The sequence below is a fragment of the Triplophysa rosa genome, linkage group LG21 (assembly GCF_024868665.1).
Source record: "Triplophysa rosa linkage group LG21, Trosa_1v2, whole genome shotgun sequence".
Lineage (NCBI taxonomy): Eukaryota > Metazoa > Chordata > Actinopteri > Cypriniformes > Nemacheilidae > Triplophysa > Triplophysa rosa.
In genome coordinates this window covers 2,954,853-2,977,347 of record NC_079910.1, presented here as the reverse complement: position 1 = coordinate 2,977,347, position 22,495 = coordinate 2,954,853, and the positions used below count along the sequence as shown (strand labels likewise).

The window sequence follows — 22,495 nt, the reverse complement described above, 5'->3', positions numbered from 1 at the left end:
ATGCATAGTATAAGTGGGTTAATTTGGACACAGCATATAAAATGGTAAAAATGTTTTTAGTTCATCCAAAATAATTATTCTATGGCATGACTGAAAAGAAACATTTATATATTTTTAAGAGCGCAACTACAGCCAGAGAGAGCAGAAGCGAGGTCGTACTCGTGGGCTGTCTCGTGTTATTTTCTCTTCCACGGCCTCTGTCTCTTTAATAAACTCGTGCTTATCTAGTGTAACAAATGTCTCGCTGCCATCATCAAGTCCAGGCGAGGAGGAGGAGGAGGGAGGAGGAGGAGTTTTTAATGTTCAGTTTCTTCTATGGATCGATGTTTGCGGCTGTGTGATACACGCCGTTTCACACGCACGCCTTTTATTTCTTCTTTTCCGAGCAGGTTTCGTAGCGGTTGACAGCGTGGCTTCGGAAGCAAAAGAAGAAGAGACGGGACAGAAAAAGGCAAAACAATCCGCCATAGATCTGTCTGTCTAGGAAGGAGAGCCGTATGAAATAAAAACAGACACCTGATTTTTGCCCGGACAGCGTTTCTGATATACTGGATCGTACGGAGGCGAAGCGCATTAGAGAGTCTCTATTGCGCGTATATGGACTATATCAGAGCGCTTATACTGTATTTCAAGTGGGCTCAAATATACTGTACGCGAACTAAAGAGAGTTGAACATGCCGAGGAGGAAACAGCAGGCTCCCAAACGGGCTACGGGTAAGAATTTAACCTGACATCTATCGTTTTACGTTCACCTTAACGCGAAGGTTAGAATTCGGCCGCGTTAAGCTTACGAAAGAAGGAAAGCGAGTATGTTTTATCATCTTGGTGAGATTTATGATGAAAGTGAAAGCGATGTTGTTTAACAAAGAGGATGTTTTAATAGCTGTCAGAAGATAAATGATGGGCTCGGGAAAGGTTTCTTTTACCATAATATTGACGTGATTCGCAGAATTGGACTGAACGCGATCATCTCTTAGTTTTAAAAGTCTGCAAGAATTTTGTGGCGATTTTTTTCTTTTTGGGGAACCAAAAGTTGAACAACTTTAAAACTTCGGCCGGGTTTTGTTGGAAAGCGACCCGTGACGCGTTTCGCTATAAATCTGAGGGAAATACGGCGTGAGTACGAAAATAAGTGCCGCTTTGAATTCGGTACATCGGTGAACTTCATATGAACCCGTAATATCTCATAGACGGACGGACACGCGCACACACACTCGCCGTAGTGTAGGCACGCGCGCTCGGGAGCGCGAAATACAGAATAAGAATCCCGTCTGCGGGTTTTGGTTAGCCTAAACGACCGCGCGAGCTCCTTCATCTGACTTGCTCTAAACTTACTCGACGCCGGTTTTGTCAGTTCACGTTGTTTCCTCGGTTGTAGTTCAAAATCCTGTGAGCTGCCTAACTAGAAAGCATTTTTTTTGGACTTGCTTGTTATGTCCGCAAGTCCTATGTAAACAAAAATGACAGGGTTTACATTTCTAGCTTCACTGAAATGAATAAGCGTGGTCATTTTTGTTTCTTTTAGCACAAAAGTATACCAGTGTTGAAGTACTGTTTTAGAAGCTTAAAACTTAGTGAGCTTCTTTCTTAGACTGTATTTTTGGGTGACGTTTTCGGTGTTTAAAATGCTGCCTAGGAAGTCATCTTATTAGGTTTTGAGGCGCAGCCATGATCTTGTCATGCACTTCATTGCAATTGGCTGTAAACCAGAAAGCTTTTCTACATCCACAGAAACATTTCCCCTTTATCCCCCCAGGCTTTGATTTGGATTATGATTGATCACACGTCAGCTTGGATTTATTGATAGATTAATTTCTAATAGATTCATTTATCATGTGTTCTTTGTTAGCCTTCCCATGACCTCAGGTGGCGGCTGTTGTGATTATTAAACGTCTTCAAAACATAAATAGGCCTGCTGAAATTGTTTGTATATTTAAGCCAGTGTATGTTCATTTTCCTCAGGTCAAGCCCTGTTTTACATTTTGAGAAAAGAAAATATTTTGATTATTATTGTGTGTGTGTGTACGCCGCAGGTAAAGGTGTAAATCTTGATTGTTTTTTTTATAGCAAAACATTGCAGTATTTCCCTCAAAGCAGCGAAGCAAAAAATGAAACGCAGCAGTTGCATGCACGTACAATCGGTCGGCGTTTTGTATACGCTGATGCTTACGGATGATCACTCTTTATAATAACAGTAGACAAACCCACAGATGGTCCTCGTAGGCTGCCAGCAACGTCGAATCTTAAAAGCCCCTCAAGATGCTAAGTCCCCTCTTCCTCGTTTCTGTTTCGTCTGCCACTTTCCCGTTCTCTCACACACACACACGCGCGCTCCCCCTAAAAGCCCCTTCCCCGTGACAAAGGCGGCGCAATTATTGGGTGAACTTTTGCGAAGATTCCTGAGCGATCCCTTTACACGCTCTGGGCCCGCTCGGCTGTAATCTGGTAAATGTGTCAGCCCTATGGAGAAATAAGCTTTCCAGAAGAGTTTCTTCATTGTTGAGGTAATTGTCTCCTCTTTGACAGGCACATTCATCAGTGGCTTAATGGTCAATCAAAAGTTGGCAGGCAGAGTGTTTTCATTCTTTCTATCCACTACATTAGGAATACTTAATCAAAATGTCTCCCGGTAATGGCTGTGAAGAGTTCATGACTGACTGATCCGTTGTCTGCGCAGATAGAAAATTAACAGCTCGGCGCAGGAGAGATGTGGGCCCGCAGATAAACAAATTGTGCATTAATATTTCATCTTCCAGACCTGGGATGTGCTATCAGCGTGCCGAATATTCCAGGCCCGTGTTGTCATTTGTCTCCCTCCCCCCGGCCCCCCACCACCTATATTCTTGAAGGCTTTTTGCAGCTGTAACTCATTTCCCCTTGATGACTTTACTGGGGTTACAGAGAGTGACGACAAATTGATTACCTGGCAGAGCAAGAATGGAGCGGCGAGAGAGACGCAAGCTGACAGTCATGTTATAATAATATGTTTAATGATGTGTGGAGGGGCGAACAAGGAGAGGGAGAGGTATTAAAATAAGACCCGAGAAGATGCGAGGAATGAGAATATTTTGTTCTCCTTTTTTTACTCCACCCCTCTTTTCCATATTTCCTACAGATGTACGGGGTTGCGGGTATGAAATGGCTTTCATTTCGTTATGTGGCAGCGATATGCGCGGGTTATCTTTCTTCGCCGTGGAAACGCAGCCATTTCGAGTAAAGACGCGTCCTGGCTGAATTACGCAATTAATATCGCTCGCGTGACTGAGGCGGCTAGCAGTCACGGGAAGGTCAGGTGGATTATGCATTTTAGCTTTATGGCGGAAACTGGCGTTGGCATCCTAGTGATGCTGGGCAAAAACAAAAATATTGAAATTGAAATTGAAAAACGATATTGTGAGAACGGGTGTGATTCTCAGAGAGTTAAAGGGAATGATGGGATTGATTTGAATGAGTGTACACACGATATAAAAAGTATATATGCATGCAATGATTTGGTAGAAGATAAACTAAATCTATAAAGATTGGCGCATATACAAACATGAGAATTATGTCGTCTTTTTCATGTGTATTTAGTCAAGTGGACTTTTACCATTTTAGTTTTTTTATTTCAGGAGGTTTCAGAGCAAGGATATATAACGTGTAAAATATCGTCTGACAAAATCCACATGTATATTTTTAATATTGCCCAGCAAAGAGATTTGAATGTGTTGGAGTTATTAGCACGACGTGCATTTGAGACCTGTGATATTTCTCTCTAGCTTATGTTTCTAATCAGTTTCTGCTTCAAACGGTTAGCCCAATTTGTTGTTAACCAGATAAATTGGTGGACAGACAAAGGCATTAAGTGTTGCAGTGCCAATACGTGAGTGACGGGGGCTTCTGGGAATTGGCTAGCTCAAAGTCCTCTTAAGTGGCCTGTTCTGGAAACATCGGAGGATCAAGGCAGATGTTGTTTGTCTAGTCTACGTAGCGACAGTCCAGCACAGACATATGCACGAATAAGAGGAATTTAAGATGAAAGTAGACAACAGAAATAGTCATCACTTCCGCTTCTCTGTGCACCTGAATTTAACGCGGAACACACAGATGTGGTGTTTTTATGACGTTAATCCTTTTTCATGAATCAGGTTTTGCTTTTGTTCAGCCTGTAAAATAGCCGGAGAATACAGTATGTTTGTTTTGCGTTGTTAATACTGTGCATAGCAGAAAAGAGCGCTCGGGTCGTTTTTTTCTCGTGTGTTGTGCTAATACCCAAGTGTTTGTTTATATGACTATAACAGCTCAACCACAGCAACGTTTATCCTGTCTCAGTGGCGATGATGTCATGATATTTCCGCCAGCATGCCCCGGCGTTGGCAGGTGGAGCTGGCAGGATGGTTTTTGTGAGGCTTTGCTCCAGGAGTCAGACAGGGTGGTGCTGTGTCTAGGTGAGAGAGGAGAACCCTCCTGTGCCCCGGAGCGCTCCACTCCGCTCCCCCGCGTTCTTTCTAAGAGAAAAAAACCCCTCCCGATTGGACCCGAGCACCACGGCGACGCGTTCACCTTGCCTTTCCTCCGAGACCTGTGCCAGTTTCCAGGCAAATGACACAATTTGATACGCTAGCGGGACGGTCGGGCAGGATAATGTTTTTACGCGATCATCGCCGCAAAAAAAAGCTATTTCTATTTCTCGGTGGTGGCTTTTTTTTGTTGTTGTTCATTAAACACAACAATGATGAGGTTATGGAGAGACTTTATTGCTCTCGGGCTAAAACTCATTACTCCTGCCAGACATCCGAGTATAAAAGAAATTACAAAATGGCATTTTGTACTCGGTCTCCGCAGATAGCAGGTCTGGGAGATTGAGGTCGGGAGGAAGAGAGAGAGAGCGAGCGTGAGATGATCTGTGTCAATTTCTGGAGTGAAAGTCAGACGGGGAAAGGGCTAAAGACAACACAAAACACCTTTTGTGTGCACGGTGTTTGATTACCGGCAGGAATTTTGATGGTGTCGCGGTGTTAGCGTGCAGTTAAAATGATGCCAAATGTAGAAGCGTGATCTTTTAAAGAAAATGTGATCATTTTGTCGTTATTTACTCACCCTCTTACGTTTTTTTAAGAGTATTTCAGACTATAATGAAAGTCAAAAAAAGAAAAATAGCAAGCAATAGTCACACAGTAAAGCTCCAAAATCTTTTCTAAAAGTGATTCATAGTCTTCTGAAACCTTACAGCAACGTTATGTGGCGAAAAGTTTAAAAATAAAGTCAATTTGAAATAAAATGGTGTTCTTTGTGAGTGAAGTCTTTTTTAGTGAATCAGTTGATTCAGTTCAGTACTGAATGATTCGAGCACAGCAGCTCGTCGGTAGATTGTGAGCGTGCAGTAAGGACTTAAATTTCTCACACAAAGCTTTCGTGTGACCTTATGGTTTAGAAAACAGTCCACAGGTCTAACAGGTGAACGGTTAAAAAGGCGTAGGATGCAACACTGATGTCCCCAAACCATTTCTTATCACTGCAAACACAAAGATTGTGAATGGACGCAGAGACTCGTTTTAGTAATTGTCGTCGTAGCGCGGTAGGCCATATGGTTCCAGAGTTGTTGAGAACAATCAGTGTGGGTTCAGGTTACCATGTCCAGATGGATTTCAGACAGGGTGCTGCGTCCGGGCGAGAGCTGTGGCTTTGGCTCGAGTTTCAGATCTCGCTGTCATATTTACCCCTCGTCCCTGCGATAGGATCCTGGTGATATGAACACAAAGCTTCATTCTGTTTTTAAGGTGTCCAGATGACAAAGAAAACAATGGGGACGCACTGTTCCCAGTACGTGGTACACAAGATAGGTGTGTGTTTGGCGTTGTTTAATGGTGAAGTGTGTCATATAAATGCAGAGACGACTATGAAAGTGTAAACACTGTTGCTCTGATATGATGGTGGGCTCAGCGATTGGAATGAGATTGCTGTAGGACTTTTATTTTGTAGGAGACCATTCCAAATTTTCATTTAATCAGCATTTCAAGATGTATTGTGGCCATTTCAGTCCAGTGTCTGTTGAAAACAAATTTCAAAAATTGAAACAAAACTTCAGGAGTGAGATAAAGTCATCCAACAGCGACGTGGAAGACTGGCAGCATGACAAGACACATGAGAACTATGATAAAAATCCAGGTTATCACATACAAATATTTTTTTGAGCTTTTTATATTAGTGTTGAACTAGTTTTCTTTGGAGTATTTGAGGTCTGAAAAACATACAGAGCATCTTTTCTGCTATTTTGACCTGTTTCTACAGTTTTCATTTTCTGCAAGTAAATGCAAATGGAGACAATATTTTTATTTGAAATTTGGAAGAAATATTGTTCACAGAATGAAACAAAAATGATCCTTTTACCTAAACACATAATAGTAAATTCAGAAAGACAATTTTAAGAAATTAATTTTAAGTGTTAATAATATATTATTTGATATTAATATTTATATTTGATAATAATATTTATATTTATTTTTTTAAATAACATAAGAGATTTATCTTCATATATAGATTTGCTTAATAGGACTATTTCACTATTTATATATATTTGTAACTCAACATCTTGCTTTTGTTCCTATAGGAACCATAAGAATGATAATCTTCCTGGCCTACATAATACTTTGAGAAGATGGCTGAAATCAAGACAGAAACTTCATTAATCTAAAAATTGTCCGCAGTGTACCTGATTTGTTTCCAATCAAGTGCTTAATGAGTCTCAATTAAGATTTATTATGCAAATTAACCCCGGCCTGCTACCGTCTATGGGGCAGGAGCTAGGACAATATTTTGCTAATGGTGCGATCTGTAACAATTATGAACGGCAAACTTTCATGATATCAGGTTTAGGGTTGGCAGGAGGTAAATGTGCTTATAATGTTTAAATCGACCAATTTATTTTAAACACCATGAAACGCATCGACAAATATGTTTTATTGTGTATGTACTGTGTATTTAAGAGCATAATTACCAGTTTTGTAAATCGACAGGCATAGAATTTAAATCGCAAACTTTTTTTACAGCCGCTATTTCAGATTTTAATTTTGCATCATTATCAGACACTAGCCTTGACTAAGAGGCGTCTTAAAGCAACATTAATTAAATCATCCGGGAAAATTGATTTTATTCATGCTTAAAGAGCGAATGTTTAAATTCTGAAGGAAGATGATGTCGTCAGCACATCCCTGGCAGGTGCCCAAAAGCACAGTCGTAACCTCAGGCTTTTCTTTTTTCGGTGTCTTCATTAAACACGGTCGCTGATGGCTTTCCGACAGCTTTATAGCTGACAGGTTTCATGGCACGCCGTGTCGCGCAATTACACGGAAACTAATTTGATGAATCAACTGGATATTCTCGAGACCTGGCCTGCCTTTCAATCCAAGGTGAATTATGTTCCACCTAGAGGTCAGCAGGACCCCGGCCCGCATAGTTTCTCCGGATTCGTCGGTGCGCGGTGTGCGTTTGTGTGACGAAGGAAGTTCTAGTAGAGAAAGATCAGGAGAGCGTGAGATTCAGAAAGCAAACATGATTGTTATGCATACTTCTTTTACACTATGTTGGAGGACCATTTTAGTGTAGATCGTTTGCATATTTTTGCATGTGTTAGAGTACTTTACGAGTGAGTCATTTACATATTTGTGCTCTTTCGTGAACGTAGGAAATAAAAACAGTGCATTTCTCAAAGCGGTAAACGTTTGCTGTGCTTTCTCTTTCTTCTCTCTCTCTCTCTCTCTCTCTCTCTCTCTCTCTCGAGAGAGAGAGAGAGAGAGAGAGAGAGAGAGAGAGAGAGAGAGAGCTGCAGGAGGGCTGAATTTTGTGTGCCGTCAATTCAAAGGTTGTTTAATTGTAGCCAGTCACTGAAATGTTTCCTTCCAGCCTTGACTTCACATAATTTGACTTGCGAGAGTCAAGCGTTAACAGGCCACAGCTTTACAGACCTTAAATCATATACAGTACAGTACAGAAGATCACAACATGCACCAGAAAAGCTCCCGTTCAATAACCGAACAACTATTCTGCCACAGAGCCGTCGAACAAACGCGAATAAATGTCCGCGTTTAACAATAACATTTCACAACAAAGCACGCTGACGTATCTTAACGCTCTGATTGAAATCGCGGAGCACTTTTGATGGAGTAAATCTGCCACAATAAAACGTCTTGTTTGTGTCCTTGCAGAGTTGCGAGTAGACGCCCGGCACGAGGCGCGCCGTTCTTCTGAAACTAACAGCTTAATTGAAACTCATTAAACAGCAGTGACAGCTTAGGTGTCCTTGCAGGATATAGAATAATTCAGTTGTGCTTACAACATGATTAAGGGAACAGCATGAACATATTAATGGTTAAAGGCGTTGAGAGGGATGCGGCATGTAACGGTGCGGCAAAGATCGGGTTTATTTGGCTGATGATGCTCCAGACCCAGTGGTGGAACATCACGCTGTTTTAATGCTGTGCGGTACATAAAAAACAAGATTTGGAGTTGGGTTATTCACCGTCATGTCATTTCTAACCTGTGTGACTTTCTTTCTTCTGCAGAACACAAAAGAAGATATTTTGAAGAGCGTTGGTGACCCAAAAACATTGAATCTCATTGTCTTCCGTTGTATAAACACAAAACCACTGAGACATTTCTCAAAATATCTTCATTTGTGTTCTACAGAAGAAAGAGTCATACACAGGTTTTGAACAACATGGGGGTCCCTTTAAAGGGACAGTTCACCCAAAAATGTATATTCTGTTATCGTTTACTCGCCTTCGTTGTTTCAAATCTGCATAAATGTAATAAACAGAAAACGATATGTGAAAGAATGCTTGTAACCAAACAGTTCTCAGACCCCATTGACTACCATAGTAGGAAAAATTACTATAATTAAACATTATATAGTTTTTTGTTCTGTTGAACACAAAAGAAGATATTTTGAAGAATGTATGACAGCAACAGTTCTGGGGCACTTTTGACTACCATTGTCATTTTTCCTACTATGGTAGTCAATGGGAAAATCTATACAGGTTGGGAACAACTGGAGAGCGAGTAATTCATGACAGAATTTCCATTTTTGGGTGAACTATCCCTTTAATTATGTCCTGTTTAAGGGTGTGTTCTGACCTCAGATGTCAGTACTCCACATCAGCGAGTGAAATTACACGTCCTGCATCGTCTCCGCTGGAAATGAACGGCAGTAGGAATTTGCCGAGAACTGATGGGCCCTATAATGAGTGTATGACTAATATTGCAATTTAGCAAAATAAAATAAATGTGAGCAAACCATTGAAATTATGCAGCATTACAATCTGCAGCGAAGACGAACTCGCTCCACTAAAGATCCTATGAAATGTAATTTCTCCTATTAATTGCCGTGCCCTCTTGAAGCGTGTTCTAACTTTGAAAAAGCCTCAATCATTCTAGCGAGGCCTCGAACGAGCGTGTTGGAGTTCCTGTTATCTGCTCTTCTCTTACAAGACTGCGAGTCGAATCAGAAGTCAAACTTTATGTGATAGAAAGTTGCCGAGAGCTGCAGTTCTATCACTGTCCGGTCCACGGCGATGTCATCTTACTGGAAGGATTTGGACAGTTCACTAGTAATCTGTCACCGTTTCTTCACTCGCATGCTAATTTTCTGTCATGCACCAGAAATGTCAAACACCGTAAAAGCACTATAAAACCAAGCCATACATCTTTAGAAGTCATATGATAATCACATGTGAGGAGACTAAAATGGATCAGTTGTTTTTGTGGACCACAGCTCTTAAAGGGACAGTTCACCCAAAAATGAATTTCTGTCGTCATTTACTCACCCTCGAGTTGTTCCAAATCTGTATAAATGTCTTTGTTCTGATGAACACAGAGAAAGATATTTGAAAGAATGCTTTTAACCAAACAGTTCTTGGCCTGCACCATTGACTACCATAGGAGGGACATTCTACCAGAAACGTACATTTACCATGACAGGGCCTGACACTTTAGCTCGTCCTCCTCAAAAAACATGCAAAACAAGCTGAAAATCATACAATTCAATGACAGAACTCACCCTTGATCGGTGTCAGCTTTCCCTCAGTCAAATGATGTCATTTCCTGAATGAGTCAAACCAAAGGCGTATTGCACACATTCTAGTGTTGAGTTTTATGTAAACATGGCAGGACTGACCAAAAACATGGGGACAAAATAGTATTTATTTGTAGAATGTATGTATAATTTCATGTTTTTAATCAACTGATATGAATGATAACAACTTAAACTTGCTATCGATTGAGTTTTTTCTTCTAAATAACATTTTTTAGCATAACAAAACTATGAAAGCTGAAGGTCTAATTTGGCTGAGGAGAAGGACACGATTTGTGATTTTCACAAGTGTTTTAATAAAGAAAACAAATCCGAGAACCTAACGAATGACATATTCCTTTACAGAACGTCTCTCAGAAATCAAACATCAGTCAGTTTTAGACGTTTTTTTGGGATGAAATATTCACTGTAACGGTTCAAGGACAGAAAATGCACGTTTCTGGTAGAATGTCCCAGGAGGAAAATGACAATGGTATAGTCAAAAGTGCCCCAGAACCGTTTGCTTTCCTACATTCTTCAAAATATCTTCTTTTGTGTTCGTCAGAACAAATAATTGTTTCCTACGTTTTTGGGTGAACTGTTCCTTTAAGGAGTAAATATTGTCAAAATTGTTCTTATTTTTTACTGATCCTTGTGTGCATGTCAGAGTTAAAAATCTCCGCTTGTGTCCGCTGAATTTTAACACGTCATGCCAAGTACACCATATTATTGACATTACGGGTACATTTCCCCTCGACTGAAACCCCCGTCGTGACTGAATTATACTGTACGTATACTAACAGCAAATATTAAAATTCATGTTTATCCCATTTTAAAAAATGACATTCCACCTGTCATTATCTGGAAACTACTGTAAATCAAAACCCAGTTTATCTGCTGGTAATGTACTCATATATATACAGTACAGTATGTGGGCAGGCACCTCACCCCTCACCATTCTGTAAATCTGCACGGAGGGGGGATTTCCTCAAAGAAGGGATTTATAGCTTCATGCCGGCTTCACATGATTGATAGCGCACAGTGGAGCCTTTGTACAGAAAGACAGACGCATGCCTTACTGTGGGCCAACTGTATCTGTATGAAACAAAACGTGATGCCAGGCCTTCCTGAACACGGCGTCTTGAGTCACGAAGACAAGGTTCCAGTAAACTCCTGGTGGGTGTAACGTTGAGAAGCTTGTTGGATGTAAAATAGTGTTAATGCTGCTTTTTGACTTTCAACGTCATTTCTTTCGTCTCGTTGCCATTTGACTCATTTGTGGTTTCTGTGGTTTGTACGTCCTGTGACGTGGTTGTTTTTTCTTCTGCGTGCCGCGTATGGAAATGTTTGTGTTTCCAGTTATCAGATTAAGGGGTGTGAAATGTTTTGGGATTTTCAGCAGAAAGTAGCGAGTTTGAAGAACTTGGGTGGAATATTTACCTTTTTGGACGTTTATCCCACTGTAACCACAGTGTGAAATGATATTTGCAACATGTTTAATATCATTTTGAAAGGATGAAATGTATTTTGTCTGATGTACATTGATTCATGAGGGAATGGAATGTTAAAAGGATTTGCGATGTATTTGATAAAAGATCACATTTTATTTATTTTGGTAAACCATGCAGATAAATAGTGCACGGTAAGCGTGTTATATGTTAATAGGGACACTTTGATGTTTATTAAAGTGTATTCATTTTAATTTTAGATTGGTTTTTGGTGTCGAAAAGCGATTAGGTCAACACAGTAGTGGTCAAAGGTAATGTCTGTTTGTTTGTAGCGCCCCCTCAGGCGAGGTGTGTGGTTCAACATGGACAAAACACAACATTTTTAAGGTATTTGTTGGACAACATGACAGCGTGTTAGGGATTGGGTTTTTTTCAAATACACAAACTATGCATAGGGAAAAAAGAGGGAAATATAGAAATAAAGAACAAATAAAGCAAACATTGCCTGAAATTGGATCTGTTATTAATATTTTGCTGATTGCCTCTTAGTAGTGATATTTTGTAGTGATTTTCTTGGGTTTTGACTCGGTGAGCTGTTGTGTATATTCTTGCCAAGCTTCTCTAAATTCTGTTCAAAACTAAGCTTAGTTTGTACTCCAAGCACAACTAAACAACATCATGTAGAGATTTATTTTAAAATAAATCCTTAACAGTATATTTGCATAAATAGCAAAGACGTCAATTTCCCAAAGTGGGGCATCTCATTTGGCCACTACTCTATAAAATGCACCAGATACAGGTCCGTCTATCCCTTCCTTCCCAGATTCCCCCCTCAATTTTCTCGTCTCCCCTCATTACACCTCGGTCTCTCACAGGGGGCGTACATCCGTCTCTCCGCCCCTCGGCCTCTCCGTTTGACTTTCCCCTCCGAGTCGCGCTGTTAAAGATGTGCAGCTGCATCACCGAGGGCCAGGACGGCCAGCGTGGAGGCCTGTAGTTAGTCCGTCAGTGGCCGGGTCCGCATGAGTGCAGACATGTGTGGCTGAGGTCCTCGCTGGGATAAGCGCTTTAATACCTGCCATTACGCTGCCGGAGGGAGTCATTAGAATCCAGCGGATCCACAGTCAAATGAGCGCCGGCCCTCATCGTGCTCCGGACGAGTCCCATCAGACCGCCAATGAGACCCAATGACCCTCAAGAGCGGCGTGCGCGCGCTTCCCGCCCCCCACCGTATTCTAAAACGCCGTCTTCTTTTCCGATCCTGGTTCTCTGTTATTGTAGCCGTGTAATTTGTTAGTCGTGATTTATGATTTGGGAATTTTTTTGTCGTGTGTTTTGGAAATTTATTGGCGCGTCTGAATGGGAAGCTTAATAGTCTTCTGCTAAAATTGCTCCCATTTGTCATGATAGTGAAACTTTAAGTTCTTTTTAATTTTCCCCCGTTTTCGAGCGGCATGTCAGTTATATTGAAAGGACTAGATTTGTAGATTCGAATGAAGTTTGTTAGTGGTGCTTGCTCATGCACAGTTCGCCGTCAGAGCGTTTGAGGATGTTGCAGTAAAGTCGGTTGTGTTTTCTGGATGTCCTACCAGCCCGACTCCAAGTCTCCGTCGTGTTTTGGTACCTAGACATGGCGCGTGTCCTTTCGTCGATGTTAATCTATGACCTTTTCTTTCATCATTTTGTAAACATTAGATACTGTAAAATCACATTTGCGGTATTTTTTTTTCAATTGGTATATCGTGAAGCCCTAGTAAAAATTGTCAGTTGTAAGAAAGTTTAGTATGCTTAATTCTTAAGTATGCATAACTACAAGCATCAGTAATACTGATGCTTTTAAAATCTTGACACCTTGAATTTGATGTCTGAATATCATTTCACTGGTTTACGACCCTGATCTGTATCTGAATAGATTACCATCCACTTTGCTGCATCTCAGAGTCCCCCTGTGATCTATTTTACATCCAGATATCACTGAAAATGCTTTGTGTTTCTATCAGCGCAGCACGCCCGTAAGCTGGCACGCAGGAGAGGATGGCAGAAATGTGTTCTATTTTCGAGAGGGACTTCCTGGTGATCGTGCAGATACACAAAACCGCGTGCCAACCTGCTAGCAGATGGCACGAGAGTGACGTCGTCCTCGCGGTCTACTTACAGTGCATCCATTTCACGTCTGACGCCGAAAGCTGATGTAACCAGACCAGAGATCTGATTAATTCGGCTTCCAGCGGATTTTATAACGTTGCAGATGTTCAGACGCGCGTAACACATGTGAAGGATTTATAAATATCCGATTTTATGTCGCAATTAGCTGTGGCGAATTAGGCCGCGATTTTATGAAATAATAAATCTGGCGGCGGATCTGATTCACTGCGGAGCGCTCGCGTTACGTTTGACCCGCCGCTGGCCCCCGTGGCCCTGTTTTGCAGGGGCCCATGGGAGCTTCCCGAAACCCTGATTCAAGTCTCATTGCTTCCTGTCTGCTTTGCTTGAGCTGATCAATCACGGAGACGAATGTGCCTGTCACCGCACACGTGGCCGTCGCCGCACCTGCTCGATACCCGCTCGCTGAAACACTGCCATCTTAGCGGCTCCTGACAGATGTTCGCTACTTCAAAACGCGCCTGTGTGCGCACGGCTCGGCTAGCGTTTGTTTGGGCTAAGGGTCATTAAACGTGTCTTTGTGAGGATGTGTTTATGGGTCTGTGTCGGGGTAATGTTTCTGTTTATCGTATATGGGTAGTTGATGTGCAATACTTTAGGAAAGATGTCCTGCTGCATCTAGAATTTTGATCATTCTTGTAATTGTTATGCATGTTGCCCATTAAAGGGATAGTTCACCCAAACATGAAAATTCTGCTATCATTATTTCAAACCTGTAGGATTTTCTTTGCTCTGTGGAAGATATTTTGAAGAACGTGTTTTGTTGTTGTGAAGAACGTAACCAAACAACATTAGCTACCATTGTATGAACAGTGAACACAAAACCACAGAGACATTTCTCAAAATATCTTCTTTTGTGTTCCAATGACACGAGAGCAAATGATACAGAACTTGTATTTTTGGGTGAACTGTCCCTTTAAGAACACCTAAAATGTGTAAATATTGATCCGCATCTCACCCAAAAATGCTGTTTATTGACAGTTCAAGCAATATCCTACCCCCGTGTTGTGCGTTTTGTGTGTTTGTTTGCGTTGTCGTCACGCTCGTGTTCTGGCAGTATGTGGCAGGCGTCCAGGCATGAGGTAGCACACGGTGTCCAAATCCTTCCATCAGGGACCTCATCAGCCTCTGAATTTCCTTCCCCTCTTGCCTCAGGCCATCCATATTCATTTCCTGTACTGATTTTAGGCCCAATGAAGAAAGCGAGCTGGCTTCTCTCTCTCTCTCTCTCCCGCCCGCCCGTCCTCCCTCCGCCGCCCTGTGTGACAATACGCCGTAATTGCGTTGGATTAGTATGATAGTATACACGACCCGGGTCAAATACCTATTTGTGAGATCAGCGCGTTGGCGTTCACGTGATGATGTGTTTGCGCACTGTGCCATTACAGCATTTTAGCTATGCTAGGAAATGATTTTAAAACAAAAATGGAGGTTGAATGTTTATTAAAGAGATAACAAAAGTATGATTTTGAAAAAGTTAGTCTGCCGAACACAAACGAACGTTGGTTACCAAACAACATTGACCCCCATTGACTTCCATTGAATTGACACATTTATCAAAATATCTTCTTTTGTGTTTCACAGAAGAAGGACTCATATACAGGTTTTGAAGGTGAATAAATGATGACAGGTTTTTTTTATTATCTCTTTAAATGTTGATTTTGCAAAATATACGCATAGTCACAATGGTATTTACAAAATATCAAAGAATATAAACGCAGATTTCGCTGGCAACAGAGTTTGACTGGAAGGTTTAAAAAGAAGCCGTGTTAATGTTGGGTTACAATGTACACTGGAACAGTTTTGCGTCACGGGTTTGGCTTTGATGTGCGCTTTTCTGCGTGTCTGTCATCTGGAACAAAGAGGTGATGCGTGGAGCCATTGTTGGATGGGATGATATCGTCGCATTAGGCGCACACACGAGAATCAAACCCCGTGATTACACGGGTGGGTGTAGCTTTTTGTTCTTCCAGGGGGGAGGAAATTGACTGTAATAAAAACGAAGTCAGATGACTTAACTCTGTAATTACCGGCTTGTTTTCGTGATCCCGTATCCTGAGCCTCAAAAGAGTGCCGCTTACCAGTTAAGATGAAGCCCACCATTAAAGCTGTTCCGAGAGCTCCAACTCTCAGATATACGTTTGTCTGTGTCCGGCGGTCACGCACGCACGAGGGTAGAGTCACCTAAGGCTCGCATCATGAGTGTAAGGAATGTTCTTCCACCCACGGGCATATTGAAGAGAGAACGACTGCGATTTGCAAACAGCCCACTTTGATCATTATTTAAAGACGGTCATATGAAATTCGATGGTAATGTGATGGTAGAGATGGGGAGCGTGAAGGAATTCTGATCCGTGACCCTAAATGTCGCCCAACGAGTGGGCGTCTGTGTTTGTTTGTTTGTTTTCTTTGCTTGTCGTGAAATTATAGCTCGGATATAAATGTGATGTGATAAATGCATATTTATTTTTACGAGGCTGTATGTTTACACGCTACAGTGATTACGTCGGTAATATCGTCCAGGCGCGTGTTTTTTTTCCCCCCGGAAGGCTTTGCTGTCCCGAGCACCACCCTGAGCGCCAGCGCTAAGCCTGCGAAATTTCGCCCCGTGAGTAATTGACCCGTTTTGATAAACGCCTCTGAATGACACGGGCATAATTCACCTTAAAAGTTTGCACTGTCAACGGGACGAGCTAACTGTCTCGCGCAAATATATGGGCGCAATTTTCGAAATAGGTTTATAGCAATCCTTGAGAGAGGAGGGCGAGATAGTGATATTACTGACTTTATTACTCCAGCCGAACATCATTCGGCACCTTGCCCTTTTTGTACGCCCGTTCCTCTCTCTCTTTCTCTCAGTGCTGTCACAACTAGTGCTTTGTAATCTTTGCATTAGAGAACCTGCGTTCTGGTATTGCAGCTTGACGTTTTACATTAAACGCTAGTAATCGTGTTAGGCGTGATGAATTAATTGCTGTTATTTTATTTGTTTTAATGTCGTTTTGCACAAGGCTTTAGTATAGTAAGTAAGCCCATTTTATTTATATAGCACATTTTCACATAGCAGAGCTATCCAAAGTGCTGTACAACGTAAAATGTAAGTATATTGGACTAAAAACCTGATTCACCGCATATTTTTCATAAATTGTTATGGCCTTTTGTTTAACAAGCCATAGGCAATGAAACACTCCTTTGAATCATATTATGACGGTCTGTCTTTTTTTTTTTTTACTTAAAATGTATACCTTGTAATGCATTGTAAGTCACTTTGGATAAAAGCATCCGCCAAATGCATAAATCTACATGCAAATGTTTCGTGCAACATCGTTTTCTTGGTCTTGTGTGACATCCCATATCAGGTTTTTAACCCCTTCACAAAAAAAAACCACAGCTCATCCATTGTACAGATATACAGCATCTCTATAACGCGTCCCTTTACGTAGACGTGGACAAAAGAATCACTGTTGCGATGCCATCCAGCTCTGATCCCACAAAACCTTGGACCACTCCCTTCTTGGCTCCCAATGAATACTTCCCTTTAGTGCCGTGATCAGCGTCGACTGAAAACGCTCCTTATTCTGCACGGCTGAAAGGTTGCGGGCTGGGAATGAGCTCTGTTGACTGGCAGCGATCAATCATAAAGCACAAACGGGCTAATGAAGAAGACCATAGTTTATTAAAGGGCTGTTGGGAAAGATATTGCTGCAGGCCGGGGTTGAGCTGTGGATACACGCAAACAGGAACACAGACTCTTGACTGTAAAGCAAAAGAGTGTTTACCTAACACTGCTGACCATTATGAAAGCCGCTTGTGAATGTGACGCATTTATGAAGTTTATGTGTTTGTTGATAAATAGCGTCCGAGGTGACACTGACTCGCGGGGAGAAAAGCATTTTTCCATAGGTCACGCAAATATTGTATAAGAAATTGTAATCACTTTGTGTTGTTTCATACGTGCTTTTATATTTTTGAAAAAGGCATTTTCAGTTACAGAATGTTGTTCCAATTAATTGGGGACTCGCAAGCTCCATATGACAAAAGTACCACCAAAAATAATGTAATGTCATTCTTTTTATTTGGCCAGTACCAAATAAAATTGATTTGAACTCAGTAATTCAAGATTTAAGATATTTATTTATTATTTATTTGTCACATATATATGTTATATACGTATACCACCTGTAGTGAAATGTAAAACTTGTGTACTTGTGTAGAAGGAAACTAAAGAAAGAGAAATATATATATATATATATGTATATTACAGTAGATACAGTATATATTTTCTCAATTTTAATTGTATATATATATATATATTGCAACAAATAAAATATATTATGTAGTTTATCTTTATTTTTGCAGTCTACAGAGTATACCAGATTTACATATATACCAAAGTTAACAATTATTTGTTTGTTTATTATAAGTTTAATGCAGTACAATATGTTGGTATGTGTATGTATGCAAATATATGTAGCTAAACGTAAATGTGCATATTATTTATAATTCTGTTGCTTTGTTTAAATATTATTGATTAATATTATTTTTTATGTGCATTAGTAAAACATTTTAAACACGTCTTGATTGTTTTCTGAACTCGATTTTTACTTTGCAAATCTACCTGGCAACAAATGTTAAATATAGCTTAAGTAAGGGATAATGTACAGGCAGCTTGTACATTATCCCGCTTATTACACGGCTACTTGCCACGTGAGAAAAAAACTTGACATAAAATGTGAATTTGAAATATTTTATTAGCTCATTCTTACCGAATGCAGACCTTCCGCGAGGTAAAGCCGTTTAGTTTGGGTTTTAAAGTAAGAAACGACGTTCAAACGTCACGAACAGGCAAATTGGTTTAATCGTTTGTAAATATAATGTCATGTATGTTATTAAAAGACATATTTATAATTCATTTTTGTGAAATATTAAACTGCCCCTCTCAAAATGATTGGCAGCATCCGGGTTACAGGGTGTTATTAGTTTTGAGCGGTTGTTATTTGAAAATAACCAGCCTTGGAATGTCGCGACTGGCCAATCAGAATCGAGCATTCAAATGAGCCGTGTAATAAAAGAATGATATTGCCTAGTCACGGGCGGTGACATTTTAAAACCTGAAAGTAGTCTTGAAATGACCCTTTAGACACAAGAACAATAATTCAGGTTGAGTTAAAAACTGTTTGCTCATTAAATCATCGGGCCGGGTCAGTTGATTCAGATCCATAATTCAGTGCGGGACGTTTAACATTGAGCTCCTCTTGTAGAAGAAAGGTGAGATTCCTCCGCGGCGGGGACACACTGAGAGTTTACAAGACGAATGAGCAGCGAGGGAGTGAAAAATGCAAAGCAGATGTTTTTGAAGCCATTTTTTTAATGGCAGTGAAACATTACTGATGCCATTACCAAGCTCCTTTTATGGCTTCTTTTAATCCTTCCACTCGCCCGAGGAAAGGAACCCCTTGTGGTGCAAAGCAGCCTCTTTGCTTTAGAGCGACAATTTGAAGCCATTTCCAATTCATTTCCTTAATCTGCCACGAGGCTTTGCCGGGCTTCCTCTGCAATTATCATTTTTTTCGCAAACAGAAAAAGGCTGTAAAGTGGAACTTCTTTCAGGTAAATTTATTGTAATCTTTCGGATGCTGGAATTGACGTAAATATGGCCCTCGCGCATTTTTCCTTTATTTACAAAACTGTAAACGCCGATGCTGTGGATCGTGCGGTCCCCGAGTAGAGCAAAGAAAGAAACAGGAACTCTTTCTCCGCAGTAGTTCGCTACCATCCGTCTTTTAGCAGTTTGAGGCCAATTTCGTTGAAGGGTCAGTGAATCACTGTAAGTATATAGAGCACCCACACCGTGTTGAATCTCTCTAGAAACCATCCCAACGTGCATCCCAATGCATTTTAATAGCAACGTCCCATATTGCTATTAAATACTGGCTTTAAAATGTCTAGCCAGGTGGCTCCAGGAGCAGCAGAGGTGCATGATGGGTAATCATCTGTTGTCCGCATTAGGCTCATGGTACTGTATTAAGCTCACAGGAGCGCTTCCAGGGGTCTGGGCTGAGGCTGAAAATGAGAGGGAGATGAACTCCATCCCTGCGTCCGGCGTGCAGTATATCACAATGATGGCAGCCGCATGGGCGTGTGTGCAAATGCGCCGCTCATAAATATCTCCGTCCCCACCCCCCATGTGATGGCGAAGGCGAGAGGATGTCGCTGTCGGAGTGATTGAAGGCTTCTCGTCCCGCAGCCCAGACGCTCGCCGGCCGAGGCGCATTAGGCCCACCGCTGAGAGCTGGCCTGGGGGTCTGATAATAACACAACAGATGCACAATAATCTAAAAACACACATGCTCCGTTAGTTACTCCAAACCTCTGTCACGTTTCATCTTTTTAACTACGCTTCCAAAAACCTATGCAGTTTGAAGCTAAAGATGTAGTGTAATGGGCCGATGTTATACAGGGCAGTGGTTCCCAACTGTGTTTGCTTCAGGACTGACATTTTACAATAAACATCACGTGGCGAACCAGAATTTCTTACTGTAGAAAAGTAAACAAGGCATCCATACAAAAATATATTAATCTGAATATATTAATCGTATTTCAAATCTGAAAGATTAACAAAAATTGGGATTCTTTTTTTTATTTACTTTATATACCTATGTTCGTTTTATTTTGACTTTACACTTTTAAAAATAAAGGTGCTTCAACGGTTCTACACAGCGATGCCATAGAAGAACCATTTTTGGTTCCACAGTCAAATGTCCATTAAAAAAACCATCTCTTTCTTACTTTCTTATAATCTGAAGAGCCTTTTTTCACCACAAAGAAGCTTTTGTGAAACAGAAAGGTTCTTCAGATGTTAAATGTCCTTTATGGAACCAAAGGGTTGTTCTGTGGCATCAAAGAACCTTATATATAGAGTTTACTTTCATTTTATTTTCAAGTTCATTTTAATTTAATTTGAATGTAATTAAAAAATTTTGTTTAGTCAGGTAACATTTTATTTAAATTTTTAACAAAATTTTTATTTGTAGTTTTTCAGTATTTTATTTGTATTTCTTTGTTTATTTGTCCCACCAAGTAATTCACAAAATGTGGTGTCATGTTATCACTTTTCTCTTTCATTTTTTCGTTTTTGTTTTATAATCTGATGATTTTTTTTAAATAATAAGACTTATTTGGCTGCTGTATCTTTTACCAAATGACAGATAAAAACACTATAGTTTTATTTGCTTCGCAGAAACAACATATTTATTTCTTTTTTGTGTGTTGTGCATGTTTATACGTTTACTCGCATGATTATTCAGCAGAGACAACCAGCGCCATTCGTGTACTGTAAGTTGTTTGACGTATAGTAGACCAAACAAGAAAATGTTATCCGAAAGCAAATGTATTTATAGAACTAGAGCATGGGGTCAGATGATGTCTGAAACATGCTGGTTTTTCTCATATCCTCCCGCTCTCTTTTTTCAACATATACACCACGTCTATCTTTTCTCATACACAGACGTCGCTGATAATAATACCAGTAATTAGCCCCAGTTGCTTTGTTATAATTGGGGGCAAGGGGGGGTCTTTCATTCATCGAGATTTCCCCCCGTAATTGCATACTTACACATCACTCAAGCTCTTATACGCATTTCCTCCTTTAACGTTCGCTTTTACAGCGCGCGTTGTCTATTTCGCCCCTCTAAGGTCCAACATCTGTTCGCCGGTCATCGTCGCTCTCGAATCCGGCTGCCTTTTTCCTTTTTGGGTCCACCGCTGTCTATTCCTCCCCGTGACCGTGCCTTGACACTGTCCAGGTCCGCCCTAGTTGGCAAAGAAAGGAGAGTTTATTTCCTGTTCTTGTGAATCATATATCAGTACAATTCCCCTCTGTGCTGTTTGGCAACGGCGGAATGACGGGTGTCATTTATCATACGGACTGAAAGAGGCTGTGGGAAAAGGGATTTGAATTCTTTCGGAGGTGTGTAGATTCTCCTTAGTGTGGGATCATTAAATGGAGGCTTTTTTTGCAGCGGGGGTTTGAGTGACTCCGGGAGCTTTTTTCCCGTGCGCTTAAGAACCGGCTGCGTCGATCCCTCACTGTCTTAGATCGAGGATTTAAAGCACTCGGCGAGGCGCAGAAATTTGGGTTGAGATGCTTTTTATGCGAGCGGTTTCTCAGAGTTTGGAAACAACTCTTCTTAATCTGTCTGTCATGAATGCACATCAGCGCTTTGTTAGTTTTGTCGGTTGTGTTTACTAAGACACAGAGCTATTGGTATTTGTCATACCTAGGGTTTCCCACACGTACCGATGCTTTTTTTCTGGTACTCGCCGATACCGATGCCTGTACCTTTTCACAACACAGTGAGACCAATAAAAATGAATAGCTTCTTAATAACAAACAACTCTGCCTTAAACACATTATGAAAAAGAAACAATTTGATGTGCTTTTCACAAAATTTCAAAGCAAGTTTCACAACAAATTTCTCAGTTATGTCACATGAGGTATCGGTCTTTGGTATCGGTGCATTTTTACGAGTACGAGTACATGAGCATCTGTAACGTACAGTTTTGTTGTCAGTCGGACATTAGCCTTCTGTATTAATGAGAAGCATGATTTCATGTCAAATGAAGTCTCTCAGCGTTGACGGTTTCATTGACGTTGATCACACAAAACGATCGTCAAAGACACGGTTATGAAAGAACCCAGTGTTGTGGATTTTTGTTTTCTCCCGCATGAGACACAACGCCACCTTCATCTCCCATTGTGGCGTACAAGCGTAAACCCAAGAGCCTCGTGATCACGCAAACTAATCTCACCCAGCAGGGGTCAGGTACCCGCTTTTAA

General features: G+C 40.9%; 1 protein-coding gene across 2 annotated transcripts in view; it reads left to right on the top strand.

Moving 5' to 3' along the window:
• The first annotated feature begins 258 nt into the window (after window positions 1-258).
• LOC130545026 (teashirt homolog 2) overlaps window positions 259-22,495 on the top strand; it is a 47,428-nt gene continuing 25,191 nt past the window's right edge. The window contains exon 1 of one of the 2 annotated variants that reach the window (XM_057319316.1): window positions 259-714. In XM_057319316.1, coding sequence (XP_057175299.1) covers window positions 675-714 — 40 coding nt within the window. In that variant the 5' untranslated portion in view covers window positions 259-674. Of the gene's footprint in view, window positions 715-3,167; window positions 3,288-22,495 lie in introns of those variants that run through there. The other variant, XM_057319317.1, reaches the window with a different exon arrangement.